This window comes from Tauraco erythrolophus, chromosome 10 (assembly GCF_009769465.1).
Source record: "Tauraco erythrolophus isolate bTauEry1 chromosome 10, bTauEry1.pri, whole genome shotgun sequence".
NCBI classification, from domain to species: Eukaryota; Metazoa; Chordata; class Aves; order Musophagiformes; family Musophagidae; genus Tauraco; species Tauraco erythrolophus.
The window spans coordinates 27,706,496-27,724,426 of NC_141474.1; the positions used below are offsets into that span (position 1 = coordinate 27,706,496).

At 38.4% G+C, this 17,931-nt stretch overlaps 1 protein-coding gene across 1 annotated transcript in view; it reads right to left on the reverse strand.

Annotated features, from left to right (window-relative positions):
- The window catches only part of AGBL4 (AGBL carboxypeptidase 4), a 941,572-nt gene that overhangs the window by 699,798 nt on the left and 223,843 nt on the right, over positions 1-17,931 (reverse strand). Inside the window, exon 4 of the mRNA XM_086617760.1 lies at positions 17,627-17,721. Within this exon, the coding sequence (XP_086473886.1) occupies positions 17,627-17,721 (95 nt within the window). The remainder of the gene's footprint in view (positions 1-17,626; positions 17,722-17,931) is intronic.

The following is a 17,931-nucleotide window of genomic DNA, read 5'->3' on the forward strand; positions in this document are numbered from 1 at the left end:
ATCAGTTTGTTACTATTCCTTAGTATCTCTGACAATCATGAATTACCTTCATAAGCCTCATCTACAGGTACTTCAAGTCACTCTTTGCATTTTCCACTTAGATGAAGGACACATAGTTGTTCTTTTTCTCAGAACTAGACAAAAAACAATCTCCCTATTGATTTCAGAGGGAATTTGACTATCCATCACAAGAGACTGCTATGGATCCTAAAGAACAAATATGCATTTTCACAGAGGCTGGCCTTCTGGTTTGCATCATGCTTCTGTTAGGACTGATGATTTGTTACAATATTGCCGTCTTTCTCCTACTATTACAAGTCTTTTTACTTTGTGTTCTTTCTCCACTCAGTTTTTACCGGTTTTCATCATGTTTGCTGACAGAAGTTCTCCATTTCGCTATAGAGGACAGTAAGATTACTCACTCATCTCATCTGTTCCACTAGAAGTGATCAAAACTACAAACCCTGCTGAGAAACCATCTTCTATCAGCTTGAGCGTTGCTTCTTCTGACCACATAAGATATGAGAACTGTCAATTTGACAATTGCAAAAGACTGTCTCAGTTTATTATCTTAGGTCAAGACACATGGCAAACTTTTAAGACTACCATCAGCACTGTTTGGCCTGTAAGATTAAGCCTAGAATTTCATGGTATTTTCTGAGGACACAAGGAAAGGAGCATAACAGTATTTTCAGCATTTGGTACAGCCAAAGAAGCTGCGAAGGTACTAACAACCTTCCTTGGCAGATACGCAACCAGAGAAGTGAGTACAGTCTTCTAGATGTTCAGTGAAGGAAGAAAGCAAACTGAGGTGTTTTTTAACACGCAGCCCACCATCCAGAAGCATTTTCTAAACTAGAAGTACTTTCCCATACTTGGAGTATTTGACACTATGTCCAATCCCATCTCTATCTGCTTTTAGATTGGCCTCAGCCAGCTGCTCTTCACATGGGTGCTGACCTCACCTGGGCAGTGGATATCTAAGATGCAGGTATTTGGATTAGAAGCAAGTAGGACATACAGTTGATGACTATCTGTACATCACTGGCATTTAAGAGGAAAAACCTACATCCAGCAAGGCACTGGAACTTGTGCTCAACTTTGACTTCAGTAAACTACTTACATTTTCGAGATTAAGCAAGCACTTCACTGGATTGAGACCACAATATCCTATAACATAATGAAGCAGAGGTAAGCAGCCTATCTTACAGAGATGTAAATCTAAAATAACTCCAGATTTAGGTTTCTCCAGATTTACACTGGCATGAAAACAAGTACTGAACTACTGTATTCACAATCCCCACAACTACTATACTCAGTTCTTTATATAGCAGGTTCATTCTTTGCTTTCTCAACAGAAACATCTACACAATTGCTCTGCGCATGAGTTGTATTGCCTCAGAAAATCAACGAACATGGGATTCAGCAGGCCTAAGAAGTATGCAAAGACTCTCTTAATCAGATTAATAATTAAAAGAAACTTTTTTTAAAACAAAAAAAATGCATCTACTGCAAGTGCAATAAAGTTCTTTGTATACAAGCAAATTAGCAATATTTTTTGCTGTGCAACTGAAGGGCTGTGGACACTAGAAATAAAAAACAGACATTCCATGAGAGAAGCTGCATAATAATGAAAACAGTTTTGAAGCAAATGCATGAAATTTCTTTTTGTGTGTGTAAATTAGAATTAGATAAGAGAAAGAAGGATAAGAAGTGCCAAGAATTTTCAAAACAGAGACATTGGATCCAGTACAAAAATAAGCCAGACCCACCCCTGTTGTCAGCTGTAGTTTTACTGCAATTAATGAAGCCACATGAATGTACTTGGACTGAGTATAATATTACCCAAGTATATCAAAATTCTAAACAAACTTGCCTTAAAGTTGTTTCTTTTTCATTGTTAATGTTCATATGTGTAGCATACCTCACTGCTATCTTTGGATGTAGATATTTGGGTTATGGGAAACATCTGTTATTGTATCAAGGGCTTATTGCTTCCAGTAACCTTATTAACTGTAAGTGTTTGGAGGAACACATCTTTAATTAGCATTACAAATAATCAACAACTACATTTTTGTTCTAGGATGTAGAGAAAAGTTTCTTTGAAACTAATTCCAATAGAGAAATATTTTTTTCTTATTTTTTTCCCCCTGCAGATCAGAGAACCAGAGGAAAAAAATAGTCCTAAGAAATGAGTGGCAACCTCTTTATAAATTATTTTCCAGGTCATTTCACTGAGTGTTTTGCAGGTATTTCATTTCATTTCTTGACAACTGACCCAAAACTTTGAGCTGGGTTACTTGGGAGAGAGGCATTGTCTTTGGTGTCCTTGGGTAAAATAAATAAATAAAAATCTCTAGCCTATAATTCTTCCCTATATAATACCGAAGACACTCTCCCAGCTCTCACTCTTTTTCTTCGCAATGGCATTTTGGCCTTATTACTTATTAGGATCAGAAGCAAAACATCCATATCCTTCTAAATTAGAGATTGTTTAATAAGAATGAGCTTGAACAAATTTTTATTATAATGAAAGGATTAAGGTGCATGATAGCATTAATATTTAGGAAAAATTAAACAAAATTGCTTTTTATCTGCTGCAAACTATGTTAAATATTTAATATGCCACATTATAGGGGCACCATTTCAACAAAGGGTATGACAACCTTTGTGTTACAAACCTTCATTTCAGGGGTTCAAACCTAGTTGGAAAACTTCTGAAAGTTAAATCTAACACTACCATGCAGGTTTTCTAGGCAGTTAGAGCAGAGACAAGCTTCCAAATCTGTGCAGAAGGTCTACAGCAGAAAATCGTGCAAACAGTGGGTCTAAAGAGGCTGCCTCTTGTGGGGTCTGCTGACCCAGCACATGGTTTATTTAGAAAGGAGCGCTGAGTTTAATTGTTCTGGAGCTTATGGGAAGCCTTTTTGTTGCTTTCTTTGGAGTGTCTGTGTATATTTTTAGACAGCTTTAAAACACACCAAAAAGAGTCATGCAAGTATTCTGAGGTGATAGAAGGGTGATATTTTTCAGTAATCTAGCAGTGGATAACTTTCATATAAATATCACGAGAGGCTCTCAGATAAGAATATGTGAATACAAATATTCCTTCGTAACTAAAAAGGTGTGCTAAATTCTGCTAGGAACAGTAACACACTTCTGAAACAAAGCAAACAATATTCTGCACTCTAGAGGCCTGGAATCTTTCAAATTTTCTCTAAAACTTAAAAAAAAAAATTATATGTAAATACCCAAACCCAGGTTGGACCTGCTTACAGCCAGGCTATGTGCCAGATGAAATTTTAAGGTAACAATATAACAGTATAATGTAGTAAATTTGGTAGTAGATTTTTGTTGCTTTCAGATCACTGAACTGAGAAGGAAGTAGAACAAAAAAATTCTGAGTTTGCTCCAAAGCTGATCCTTACAATGACCTTGAAAAAAATCTATTATCCTTTGCCTTTATCTCTCCTCCTGCAAAATGAGATAATAAACACTAGTTAAGCATTATATTTCTATCTTGGGATCAGACTCGGAGCAGAAGACAACGAAACATTATAACTGCCTTGGCTGAGCCGAATGAATTCCTGAAATTAGCCTTCTCACACTCTACGCCCCACACAACCCAAGCAGAATCACCCCATCTCTTCAAAACCTGCCAAGGTCTCATTATTTACTTTTAAAGTCCCCCTTCTGCCTCAGTTGACTTTCATTTTATCCACTCGGGGCAATCATTTTCATCTGTACGCCTGTTCTAGGCAGCTATTAGCTATTTGGCTGGGGAGCACTGCCAGAGGTTCAGCCCTGTTGTGCAATCCAAGCGTGGTACCATCACTTGAAGCAGCAGTCTTTCTTTTCTCCCTTCCTCTATTTCTTATAGAAGTTTTCTAAGCCAAGTAAGAAGAGTTTCCTCCTTTGCAATTAAAAACTTCACAATTAGCTTATTATTACTGGGCAACTGAATACATGACTTCAACTTCTGAGTACTGCTGAATTTCCACATCTGTAACATACCGTACTTGTTTTCAAGGGACTGTGTTCTGACATTCGTATCTTATATTCAAGGAAATACAACACAAAATAGGAGGAGGAGAGTAGAAGCCAAACAATGTCAAACATGCAGCTGTTGTCGTTAGTTTCCAGATTTTCTGACTCTGGCCTATGTAGTCACATTCAGATATGCCACAAAAATTTAAGATAAATTTATGTTTCACTGTTTTCCAGCTTTAAATATTAAAAAAGACTAATTTACTATAACCTCAAAAAACATGGCTGTTTAGTTTGAAACTAAGATGGAAGACATCCAGCACAACTTTGCAGAAAGTGGAGGTAAAAAAAATAAGTACAGTTCAATAACTCCAGGTTTGGGTCTCATTTACCACTAGTACAGTAAAAAGATGCTATATTTTAATAAAATTGACCTCAAGTATTTTTTAAAACTCTTTAAACTTGACTTCAATAACTGCATTGTGTTACTAAGTGCCAGAGGGTTTTGTGACATTTTAATTATTTCCCCCTCCCCCCCCACCTCCCTCAAACCAAAAGTGTTTGGATACCAAAATAAGAAGTACGGAAGTGCATTTTGAAGTTAGAATTCAAAATAACAAATATCTGTACTTAAAGGTGATTCTTAAAAAAGATATTCCAATAAATAGCTTTTATTGAGGCATTAGTGACCATTAACTACTGATGCACATGGCTTACGCTGTCAGGCAGAACGTATTAGTGATACTCGTAAGTGTTGTCTGAAAATACACACCACTGGTGCGTATGCCATAAAGTATCTCAGTTTTCTAAACCTTAATCCACATTTCTGGTGCCTTTAAGAGTAATAGCTTTTATTAATTATCTGTTAAATTAAAGCTATAAACAGCCTTTATTTATGTTAGCACAAGATTCTGTCAGTGGACATATATCTTTATTTCATTGCACTGTTGCTTTCAAAGAACTAAAACCTTAAAAAGAAACTCTAATAACAAGTTTGGCTTGAACCTGAAATTGTGTACCAACTTTTGAAACACAAAGTAGAAACCTTCAGTTTCAACCGTAAGCATTAAGGTATTGAAATGCTAGGTTGTGCTGGCGACATATATTTGGAGGGCAGAAACTTCACAAGTGTGAAATCCCTCTCTCCTTCAACAACAGCAAGCCAAAACTAAAACCAAAAACACAACAAGAGAATAAGTTTTTTGAAATGCATCCATGCAATTTTCACTGCCATCCCCTTCCTTCCCACACCTACACACTGCTTTGAGCATCTTGATGGTTTGGTAGAGAATGGCTTTCCTTACCTGCAGAATTTCAGGGGAAACCACACAGTGGCAGTACTGTGAATGTAAATGCTGTGCTCTATTGTGCAGTGAGAAAAGAGTCTTTGAAGAACTGAAGTATAGTTTCCCGTACTTGGTTATGGTTCACTGTTACTTAATATAGAAGACATCCTGGTTTCTATTGCTCTAAGAGTAGAAGGAAAACATGCAGTCGACATGTAATTTATTTCCTTCTGTAATTTTAGTATCCAGAAGCCTCAAACACAGAGTTAGTCACACATTTCACTCTGGGCTACTATTTTCTCTCCATTTTTATCCACTCTTTCATTTCCTCTATTCAGATATGTTTTTGAAGCCCAGCCTCTTAGCGTAAGCTTGAAATTCTTTGCCAAAATAGAAGGAAAATAAAACAAACTGAAGGAGCATCCCCCGCACAAACATATACGCACACACACATCCCAGACATTTATGATTCATCTAAGTTATTGGTTTCTATACTTTCATATACACAGATGCAAGTTGACGACTACTAGAAATGACAAATCCAGAATGCTCTGTTCATTTTCACTGTGTTGCGAGACTCTCGTCAAAGAATATAGCCACAGATCAGGTGCTAACTCCTGGTGTACAGGTATCTCATACAGGGGAGGCAGGAGGGAATGCTTTCGAGTGGGTCTGAGAGAAGGACTCTCAGTAGATCCCAGTTACAGAAATAGAAAAGCACAATGACTGACTCCTACGTGCTGCTTTAAGACATCTTGAATATTGACATGCACTCTACCCTTTGCACCTGGCCTCTTTACCAGCAGACCAGCAGTTTAGTGCTCCCTTTCAGACTGATGCACAAATGTCCAGATCCGTGCTTACTCATAGAGATAATGGCAGGAAAGCAGGATTACATCTATCTGTTAAATGCTTTCAAAAGAAAAGCTATTCATCTTTTCTTCTATGTAACTGATGCCTCATACCTTTTCTCCCCTTGTTTCTGTACTCCAAGTAAGACTCTTAGTTGGCAACTGCACAGCAATGGAAATTTCCTCCAGGTGATCATTCTCAGTACATGATTAAAGGCCAAGATTGCATGTCATTTACTGGCTTTAAAGCCTATGTATTTTTCAGACATATATGTAGCAGTTAACACAACCACATATGCTGAAGAAGTGTGACATACAGCACTACAACACAAGGCTTTTTTTTTTTTTTTTACTTAGAAAAGGATATTTATATCCATGACTCCCACCTGAATCAATGCTCCCTTCATTTAACCAGGTACACAAACAGTATTTTCCCTTCTTTCCTCCCTTTAACAAAAGCATGGAGCTTTTTCCTGCAGGGATTAACACCTAAGGAATCTGAATACGTTTCCTTCCCTGCTTACCTTGACTCACTTTGCTTTTAGCTACAGAAGCTGCTTGTGAAGGTGAAGCCCTTCTGACTGCACCTGCAGCCGCACTTTTCCCCTTGCTGAGTCATTCCTCAAGTTCACCTAGCCCAAAGGAGCCAAACACTTTCTGAGCAGGATTTGCATCACAAGCTCATCCAGCAGCAGCCCCAGGATAGCAACAGTCCCTCAGGAGAGCCCAGGGAATTATGTTTAATAAAAAACTACACATAAACACACATATGCTGCATGACTCCCCTCCACTGATGGAACAACATTTAAAAGAAAACCATAAGAGCATTAAACTATACAGTAGAATATCAGGTAGGGAAAAAAATCTTTTCTTTATCAAAGCTGAATTATTATATCACTGCTGGTCTCAAAGCTATGAGGTACTAGTGCTTTTTAACTATGGTGAGAAAAATATTAGGAGAGTATTTTATCAATTATTGAAAGACATGGTAAGTTTTTTTAACTTGGATATTCCTCCATTTCTTTTTATGGTGAATTTATACTTTTAAGTGAAATCTCTTTTTGTCTTGAGCTGCAATTGCCTTTCCTGTAAGTTTGCTGAAGGGTATCGCACATTTCCAATAAACTATTTTGCAAAACTCTTCACAGAATGAATACGGCATGTTTTACAACACCACCTGAAAAAGGCTGAACAACAGTGAAGTCTCCAAAAAAAAGCTAACACAAAGACAATTTTCTTCCTCAATCCCAACAGCAATTCTCAGTTTTGGAAGTTACTAATTTTGCCACTTGAAATCATTTCAGTGCAAGTTCAGATTGCCAGCGCAATTCCTTAAAAAGCACACAACTAATGTCAAACAAAAATCTAATTCTTGAGCTGCTGATAGGACACTTTTTTTTTTTTCCCCACTCATTGCTGTGTTTCTCACAACACAATTCCCTCAACCACAATGTCCGGGGGCAGACGGCCCCTGAGCAAACACCCACAACCCACTGACACACCTGCTGGCGCCTCCACGGGGACGGGGCACACCAGCAAACCCCGGGCCCTCTTCTCACCAGCACCCACCCTTTTCTCTCCCAGCTCGGGAGCTTTGCAGAGAAGTGGCTGTGCAAGTGCACAAAATGGGAAAAAAAGCAGCAAAATGGCACCAGGCAAAGCTTAAGCAGCACATGGCGGGAAAGGCAGTGCCTGAGGGAGAGCAGCCCCTCGCCCTCACCCCGGGGCCCACACAGGGCATCTTGCTTCAAATGAAGCAGTTCAGCTGAAATAAATGTTTTATTGCTTCTTTGTCATCATGTTTAACAATTGCCATGCACAACTCACCGTTAAAAGTATAAAAATCAGTTAAAGAGCTCACATGCTGTCAGGGTTTGGAAGGTGGAAGAAGCACTTACCAGGCAGAGAAAACGGAGCCCACCGCCCGCCTAGGAGCCTGCCCGCTGCCTGGGGGAGAGGGGCGGCCACAAGCGCCTCTTTAACAACCACCTGCACACCTGCAGGAAACGTAACGCCCTGAGGGCGCGCAGCTGCGCCTGGGCTGCACCGCTCACCTGCAGCCCCTCTGCACAACCCGCTGTGGTAAGCCCCGGGGCTGGGGGCTCCGTTACAGGTGCTGGGAGGCTCTTCAGCCCGGCTGCCCTGAGACCCGGGGCAGGTAAGTACTAGCCCTAAAGTCCACCAACAGAGCTCTGGAGTCCCCAGCACAAGAAGGACATGGAGCTGCTGGAGCGAGTCCAGAGGAGGGCCATGAAGATGATCTGAGGGCTGGAGCACCTCTGCTATGAAGACAGGCTGAGAGAGTTGGGGCTGTTCAGCCTGGAGAAGAGAAGGCTCCGGGGTGATCTTATCGCAGCTTTCCAGTACCTAAAGGGCCTACAAGAAAGCTGGAGAGGGACTTTTTACAAGGGCATGTAGTGATAGGACAAGGGGCAATGGATTTGAACTGAAAGAGGGCAGATTTAGGTTAGATATAAGGAAGAAATTTTTCACTCAGAGGGTGGTGAGGTACTGGAACAGGTTGCCCAGAGAAGTTGTGGATGCCCCATCCCTGGAAGTGTTCAAGGCCAGATTGGATGAGGCTTTGGGCAACCTGGTGTAGTGGAGGGTGTCCCTGTCCATGGCAGGGGGGCTGGAACTAGATGATCTTTGAGGTCCCTTCCAACCCAGGCAATTCTATGATTCTACTAAGCAACAGAGAGGAAATGTGTAGAGAAACTCGAATGTTTAAGAGCAGTCATGAAAGTGCTGTATTGTTCAAACTTGTACTAACGGTTCACAGTTTCCAAAGGGCTGATGCTCCAGCCAAGAGCCAGCACACCGTACCCTCTTACCCAGCACAGCTCTTACCCTCCCTGGCACAGTTCTTATTTTCAAGAGGCAGGGAACTGGCAGCAAAGCTGCCAGCTTTCCACTGGGAGCCTGAAGCCTCACCTTTACATTACCCAAAGCATCTGACAGCCAGTTATCCTTGTGCTGCCTGAGCAGTACTAGACAGAAAGATTGGAATTAGTATTTGCTGCCAAAAATATTGGATATTTTCTAATCATGCTAGCAGAGCTCTTGCTAGGTTTTCAATCTCAGAGATGCTTAATATAGTGAGGCAGGAAGACGAAGTTTCACTTTCAAGCCAGAATTCAAAAATCCTACCTGAAGTAGTTGAAAAACAAACTTTAGCCACTGCTTCAGCATCTAGAGATGCAGGAAAGATCTTATCTCTATTCTATTATGGTTAAATTTTAATTCTCTCAAGCCAGTGACATATGATACAGAAGTTAATTCATAACCTAATCCTAGTAATCACAGCATAAAAATTAGGATTTTGTATTTTGAGTTTGTACACAACTGTCCAATCCCATGAGACAAAGTTCAAGATGTGGCACCTATTATTTTAATGTTCTGTTCCTGCATTACCACCTGCCATACTTATTTACTGCTTGTTTTCTCTACAATTCTCAATTTCCACAGTACAGCAAAATGCTTTTGTCTTCTATTTTATGTTCTATTAAAAGAGAAATTGAACTCATTGCTTTGGCTTTTACCATTTTGCACTTCAAATATAAGGCAGGTGCCTGATAACCGTCTCACTTTCATCAGAAGCTCAAAATAAATACTTCCTATTACTTTTTCCTCTGCACTGAATATTGTTTCTTCACAGAAAATGAATGAATGAAAAAGTTGTTGTTAGTGATTCAAACAAACATTTAAAAATATTAGGCTGGATACTTGAGTCCTAACTTTACTTAGAATTATATTTCTGATATTTGCGCATCCTATGCTTTTATGTCATATGTAAATTTAAACAGTACTATGTATTTTTAAAATCGTATGTTGAAAGATCTTTAAAGTTGCAAGTCTAAATGAAGGAAAGCCAAAATTTAACCTGACTGTGCTGCGTCTTGGTGCATTCTCAATTACATTATGTCATAGGTTATTACATCTGGTTAAATTCGACTTCTCTAGCACTCTTCAGACTATTAAAACATTCTTAAAGAGATGTTGCATTTTCTGATTACAGTTTTTGGCTCTTATTTGTGTAGTCTTGTGTTAACACTCTGATTTTCAAGTACATTTGGTGACACTCAGCTTTGTCTGTGTAGGGCTCTTAGTACTAAGCACTTAGGGCTGATAAATGCCATTCTTAACAGAGGTGATTTTCATTCTGTTTCGCTCCATTAGTTCAAAGTACAAAATTGCAATGAAAAGCTGCAATGTCCTCTTGGTCGTTTGACTCTGCTTTGAGTTCAGTGCTGCCCATATTTATCTAACTTACAGACTCATTTTGGGGGAAAAAGCCTCAATTTTATACACTTTTTTTAAAACCTGCCAAGGTTAGGGACCCAGTTCTGTGAACGCTTTTCATGCAATCAGTTCCACCAAATGCCCATCACCTGAGGAAAGAGAATGACCTGTTTCACGATGGGATGCAATGCACAGCTCTGATCATATTTTGACGCCGTTAAACTCAATACCATAGACTATAGCAGGAAAAACTACAATTCAGTTGTTTTAAACTGCCCCAAAACCTCCCAACTGCAAATTTCAGTGTGATTTGCCTGGGTGACGAGAGAACTATTTTCAGGCAACAGCATCTTTTAAGATTTTGAATTTCTTATCAGCATCCCAGTAATTAAGTATTTATAGATAACAAAAACATAGTCAGCAGGAACAGACCCATTCATTTCCTATGTGCTTCAAACCTTTCATGAATAAAGTAGTACCAAGGGTAACCTTTCATGAATACAACCTTAGGGATCACAGAGCGCCCTCAATCAATGCAGGGAACTCATGTTGACAGAGTATATGGGAAACAGATTGAGGTATTAAAGCACATAGCCTCTGGTGTTTCAGATGTAAATACTATAACCATCAAATATTTAGACTCTTATGTAAGCAGTATGTCATTTTTTAAACAGTTACTGCTTGGAATAAATCTTTAAGGATGGAATTTTCAGAAGTGCTCAGTATTGGCCTAACTTTGCTCTTACTGAAATCAATCATAAAATTTTCACAACTTTGGAAAAAGGACTTTGTCTGTTTGTCTGTTTCCACAGCACTAAGCACAATGAGTCTTGATCCTGGCTGGAGCCTTTTGACTCTGCTGTAATCTAAATAAATTGATTTATAGGAGATCAGCCAGAAATATCATGAGGAAACATACATATAAAATAGCTGGTGTTTTTAAATGATGGCTTAGCAGTCCTTTGGATCTTCTTCATTACTTTCTTTTCAAATCCTAAAATTCATTTGCCTTTTATGTTATTTAAATTTCCTAGTTACTAATTTTCTCCAACATAATTCCATGAATTAAATTTCCAGTAAAGTATCTAGTCAATAAAATTTAACTTTCTTGCCACAAACTAATCCCATTTAGTTTGCACCACAAACACATTAGTTTGGGGATCTAGTTCATGCTTTGTGTCAGCAGAATATAACCTCTTCTCTATTTCCACAAAAGCTGTTGCTGGGAAGAGTGACATGTAACCTACTCTATATTCCCAGGAATAACTACCTTTGCTGGACTAGGAAAGGGGAAGAAAGTGCATTTTTTAATGAGTTTGCAGAGTGGTTAGGTCTGTTTCTTTTGTTATTTCACAAGATTCACACAAACATTAATCTACCCAAAGACTGACTTCAGAGGCAGCTATTTTACTTTCATACATGTGCCAACCTCAAAACTGTCTAAAAACATCTTATTTTCTTCCAAAGAGCTGCAGTAAGACCAAGACAAAACTACTCCTGCTTATCACTCAATGTGGGATTTTAAAAGGTCAATGCTGCAATGTCTTTTTCTCTATTTTCTCCAAATAAAATGCTACAAGTTATTGAAATGGAGGCTGTGGTTCCACAGACAATTCTCTAGGCATTTTCCTGGCACCTGCTATCCTCATTCCCTTGACCTTTCTCCGGCCACTTAGTCCCACCTCCCTCTTGTTTTGGATCCATGTGATGAACTAGACCAAGACTAACTCGCCTTTCTCTTCCTTTAAAGTTTGCTCTTAACCTGGGCCAGCTCCTAGACTGGTTGTCCTACGCAGAGTTGTACTGGCACAAGGGAGGGAGCAGCTCTGAGAAGCCAGATCTGCACCTGGCAAAGAGTGCATCAACACGCACCTGTGCCACGGGAAATACTTCTGAACTTTGAAAAGCATTCTCACCAGATCCCTCAGGAAAGCAAGCACAAGCACATATCACATTATAAAACTGGCAAAGGAGCAAACTTCAGAGAGTAGCCAAAGTTGTAAAATAAGCCAAGGAAGGAATCAGGTAATGATAACATCTTGTTCATCCTCTTTACCTAAATTCAGGTGATGTTATCACTAACCCAAGCCTGGTATTTATTTTATAGTAAACAATTCTAGTCTTTCAGATTAGCAAGCTATATATATATTTAGTGCTTTATTCTCAAACTGTTTCACCACAAATGACAGCTCATTTCACAAACAGCTTATCTTATGGCTAAAAATATATAATACATACTAAAAATGCTGCTGAAAGTCTCTGAATGTATAATGCAGCCTGGTAGACATGGTAGTGATTGTAACACTGCATTGTAGACACAAATGTTAAAGAAACTTGGCAAGAATCATCACATTTTAGCTACTCAAAATTCAGATTTTCTCAGTCTTGTCCTCTTCTGATGAATGGAACATATGGGAGTATTGTTCATAAAACTTGCATTGCTTTTCTCGATGTCTACCAAAATTCCTCATCATGACAATATTTACCAAGATACATATAGATTCAAATTTGAATTAATTACTTAGAAGTTTTTCTCTACTCCCAGGTTTACTGGAAAAGAAAAACGCTTCGGAAGCAATGTGTTGTGAGTATTTAACAGTAGATGTTATAGCAACAGAGGTAGTGGAGTGCTTGCTGGGGAAGGCAGCTACCCAGTTAAAAGCCATCAATGCTCAGAGAGATAAAAGACATGGAAGAAAATAGCTGTTTTGCCAAGAAGCAGTTTGAAATCTGACATAATAAACAAAACACATGTAAATCTAGACATAAATCCTCTCTCATATGCTGAAGGCTCCATAATATTTTAGCTAGTATTATTACTTACAAACAAACAATTCCTGAAATACAGCATCACAACCGCAGAACAGCCTTTAACCTTGTGCTCATCCACTCAAGAGCCATGTTATTTGTTATCCTTTATCCCTTAATTATGGGGACTTCACCTGCTGCTCTCTGCTCATTTGAAATGCAGAATAAAACACAATGGATGTCTGAAGACTTAACAGGTGTCAACCAGATATTTGCCAGCTACTGCTACTATTCTACGGGGAGGAGTTGCTGTTCTATAAATACTAATTAGAGTTTTGCACATGATCTTGCTGAAATACCTAAGGTGATGAGTGGCCAGTTGTTACTTTTTAAAGATTAGCACAATTTGAAAAACTAATGTCCCCAATGAGGCCATGCTCTCACTGAATAATCAAGAGTTATAGCTGTTCTCTGCCCAAAGGGAATATTTGCTCACTTTATCATTTGGAAAATCTGCTGCCTCTCAAACAACTCACTCTTCTATTTCACTTTGAGAAACTTGGAAAAACTTCGTGCAATCAATATAACAGTACGGTATACGTACTTACATGGTCTTCCACTGCTCTGCTCACATGGAAGGCTTTATGAATACCTTACAAGGACAGAGCTTTTAGTGTGAAATCATGATTAAGAAACTGCAACAAAATTTGGTTTCACTTAAATGAAGCAGCAAAGAAAAAGACGACTACGGTAGAAACATAGCAAAAATTTAATTTCCTCAAGTCTATCTCCCCTCAAATTCTTCACCTCCACAAATGAGACAAAGGAAGAAGACCCAGTGAAAACGGAACAGGTCTCTATCATAGTAATTAAGGGGTTTTATATTTATAGTAGTCATTATTGAGAAAAAAAACACTAATTCTCTAGATCTTGGTGTAATACTTCCAAATAATGAGCTAATTTTAAGGAAAAATGCTAAGTGATCAGATGCAGCACATTCCACTGGCTAGAAATAAATCTTGAGTTTCATCTTGTCCAGTTTTCTATAGAGTGCAACTGATGTTACATGACGTGACACAACATTGCTTTTCTACATATGAGCTGTGATTCACTGCAGTGAAATTTGACTGATGCAACTGACATAACCCTATACTGTTTAGTGTCAACATAGTACGACAATAAAAATGCAGAAAAAATGGGTAGAGGGACTCAGAACTTAACCCACTTCATGCTTTTTATTTTGCTCTATCCCTCTGACAAAGAATATTCAGTAAATCCATTACCATGTATGAAGAAAATAAATATCATTTTAAGCAGAATTTATTTTTCTGGGTTTTTTTTTCTTTTTAAAAAATAATCTTTAGCATGAAATCTGTTTTTTCTTTATCCTTCAGCATACTGCTTCCTCTTTTTAAGTAGCTCATTATTGGAAATGTTTGGCCTTACTTCAAAAGAGAAGAATATGTCAACACCAGAACATCTGTGTCCACACAGACTGCTTTGATGACAGTGATATACTCCATTTACATCAGTAACACTGAGCTGAACCTTGATGCTGACTGCATTTAAAGATCTTACCCCACAGGGCAAGAGAATACAGGTCAAAAACGTTGATCTGTGTTTGACACACTCTCTACTTCAAGAGCACTTGGCAATGATTTGTTCCACAGTCAAGAATCAAACTCACAAAATGTTGCAAAGCTCGAAGCCATGTTCACGTAACCTCATTCAAAACAAACATTAAAATTCGCAGTTGTTGGAGGCCAATCTACTTTTTATATGCAGGATTTTGCAAGCGGTATGGTCAAATTCTATCTTGAATACAGTGAGAACTTTCTCATTCAATTCAAAAGGGCATAACTCAGGCTTGAATATCTGTTATTAAGAGGAATAATGTACCTCCATCTCTCAAGTGCAAAAGGGAAAACAGACACTTTATCACCCTAAAACTGAAACCTGATTGTATAAAAACAGAGTGGAATAGTTATGTGTTACACAGCATTGCTTCTATCAGCGTGGCCAGAGGAAGTTGGGATGGATGGATCAGTATGGATCACGTGCCTCCACAGGCAGGCACATAATAATGAGTTCCTCAAATATTTAGTACAGAAGAGTTCAGAGATGAAGGACTGATCTCTGTTACAGAATATTTGCAGACCATGGCTCCTGGTAATCTTCTTCCTTCTAATTTGATTTTAAAACCTGTTGTGTTTCTTCAACTTTTTGTAATTAATATATCATTTTCTAATTTAACTACATTATACCCACTAACCTGCTATGCTGACTTTAATCTTAATGCAAGGTGGGGAGTTGCAACAGTCTTCTTCCACAACTCTGAATCCCCAGTACCCTCGTGTAAACCTCAGCACTTTTGCAGCATTGAATGATTTGGTATTGCTTACTAGACTAATTCACACAAAGCATCAAACTGGATCAGATCGATGCAGCTGGATACTGCCCTGTTCATGTTCAAGGACCACAACTACCTGTATGCTGCATGTGGAAGTGCAAGTACCAGAAAATCCTATTTTAGCAAACAGAGAAAGAGAAAATTCTGTTTGCAGGTTTCACTAGAATGCCATGGAAACAGATACAAAGGTAATTGCAAAAGGCATAATCCAAATGGAAGACAGCTCTAATAAAAAGCATATATCCAAAAATAGTGTATGTGTTTTCCCACTTGGAAAACACATGCATAACTCCTATTAACATCAAGACAGAAAATTATACTGAGTAGACCCCAACATCACTAAGGTCTCTGATAACAGTATGAATTAATGTGCACCTTCAAAGTACAGCAAGATGGTTTCACACACAGACTATTAAAAAAAAATTAAAAATACCTTAATAGAATAATGATCTTTTTAAAGAAAAAAAAAATACTGCTAGAACTTCTGAAACAGGATTAAAGTATGGCGGTGGCCCTGTACAAGGAAGCTGCTCAGCACCTGCTGCCTACACTGTGCCTGCCTTCAGGCAATGTTATTCATTCCTCACTTTCATGGGAACAAAATACAGCCCCTAAAAATATAAAACACAAAAATAAATAGATCTCCAGGGAAATGCAAGAGAAATCTGTTTTAAAAATAGTGAAGGAGCCTATATGTTCTAGAAAAAGCCCATTTTGCATTGTTTTGTAAGATTTACACTTTAATTTGAAACTAAAGTAAGGCATAAAATTTGTATGAAAGCAATATCTGATTTATAGATAAACTTAACACACATATACTTAGCTGCAAATACCAGACCCCAGTGAGAGAAGGAAAAGGTTTGGAAAGATGATTAAAGTATGCTTGATAAATGTGGCCCTGAAATGCTCCAAAAGATTTTTCTGAAGTTAAATAGTAAACACAGAATTAACATGACTTTTGCTACAAAAACACTAAACACAATGGATTTTTCAATTAATTTTCAATGTTATTACATGCTCCTCTTGAGCTGGAATTGACTCCATCTACTAACTGTGTTGTGAGACAGTTCTGTCCATATGACCTGACTATCTAGATAAAAAGCCAAATGGCTGTCTGTTGGTCATATGAAGAGGAAGCCATACAATAACAATGACCCTATGACCACCAAAAATTAACATCTTGTGGATGGAAATTTTGTTACAGTTGAAGTATTCAGGAAAGATATATTTAAAAGGCTCAGATAATGTGCAGATTGATCAAATGTATTATTAATTAACCAATAAAAAGTAGCAGCTGCAAAGGCTTACAAGAATACATTACAGTACACTTATGGCCTAACCTTACTATCCATATTTAAACAAGCCTCCTAGTGAAAAGCGAATCATACAGTTCTTGGGAGTCCTGCAAGCATCAGAACTCATTAGATTTACATATTATTATTCACAGTAGATGTTTCATTACATTTGCTTTGAGAAAGTGTACCATCTATACGGGTATTCATGTGTTTCATATGTGCATGCCCTTCCGTGCTGTATATATTGTGTGGCTTGTGACCAGGTTGTTTGGGCTTCTTCTGTCTCAGATAAAGCAGACAAGACACTGCTGATGTACATGAGGTCAATTCACATGGCAGAGGTCACATTCTTCCACTAAACTCCAACCACCCCAAAACAGGGAGAACAAATGCAAAAAGCCATTCGGAACCATTCCAGGCCCATTCCCTCTCTCATATGCAGCCTTTGTTTGGGAGACTGCTAGCTGACACAGGCCAAAACTGGGCCAGAGGACTGTGCTAACAGCTGGATGGTAAGATTGTCACTGAAAAATAGTTTGACCCAAGCCAAAGTTCCGTTTGCTTGAATGGACATCACTTCAGTCATGCTACACTACAGCACACCACCAGAGCAAGGCTGGAAGGGGCCTCCGGAGTTCATCCTGTCCATCTCCTTCAAAGAGAACTTATCCTCACAACACTGCTTTTGCATAAAAGTTCTCTCCTACTCTTACCAAAAAGCGCACCTGAGCCATGAGGTCTTCGCTACAAGAAAATGCCAAGTAAAACACTTTTATCTCATTAAGCAAGACTTGACAGATAACTTACCATTTTGGTCTGCTTGTGGATTTCACCATTGGAGCCATGCCATCTCTATAGAGGCTTTTTGTTTTACTGAAGTTGACAACATTGAAAATCACTCTCTGGGGAAAAAAAAAGGAAAAAAAAAGTCAAGTATAAATTTTGAAAGCGTTTATATGTGCATTGCATATACTAGTTGCATAAAAATATACACAGAAAATATATGGAACAGATGCATATCTTATGAATTGCTGTTACTCTCCATAGTTTTCAGATAATGGATATCTTGTCTATTCCTAGTATTTTAATAGTCCATATTGTTTTCCACTGCA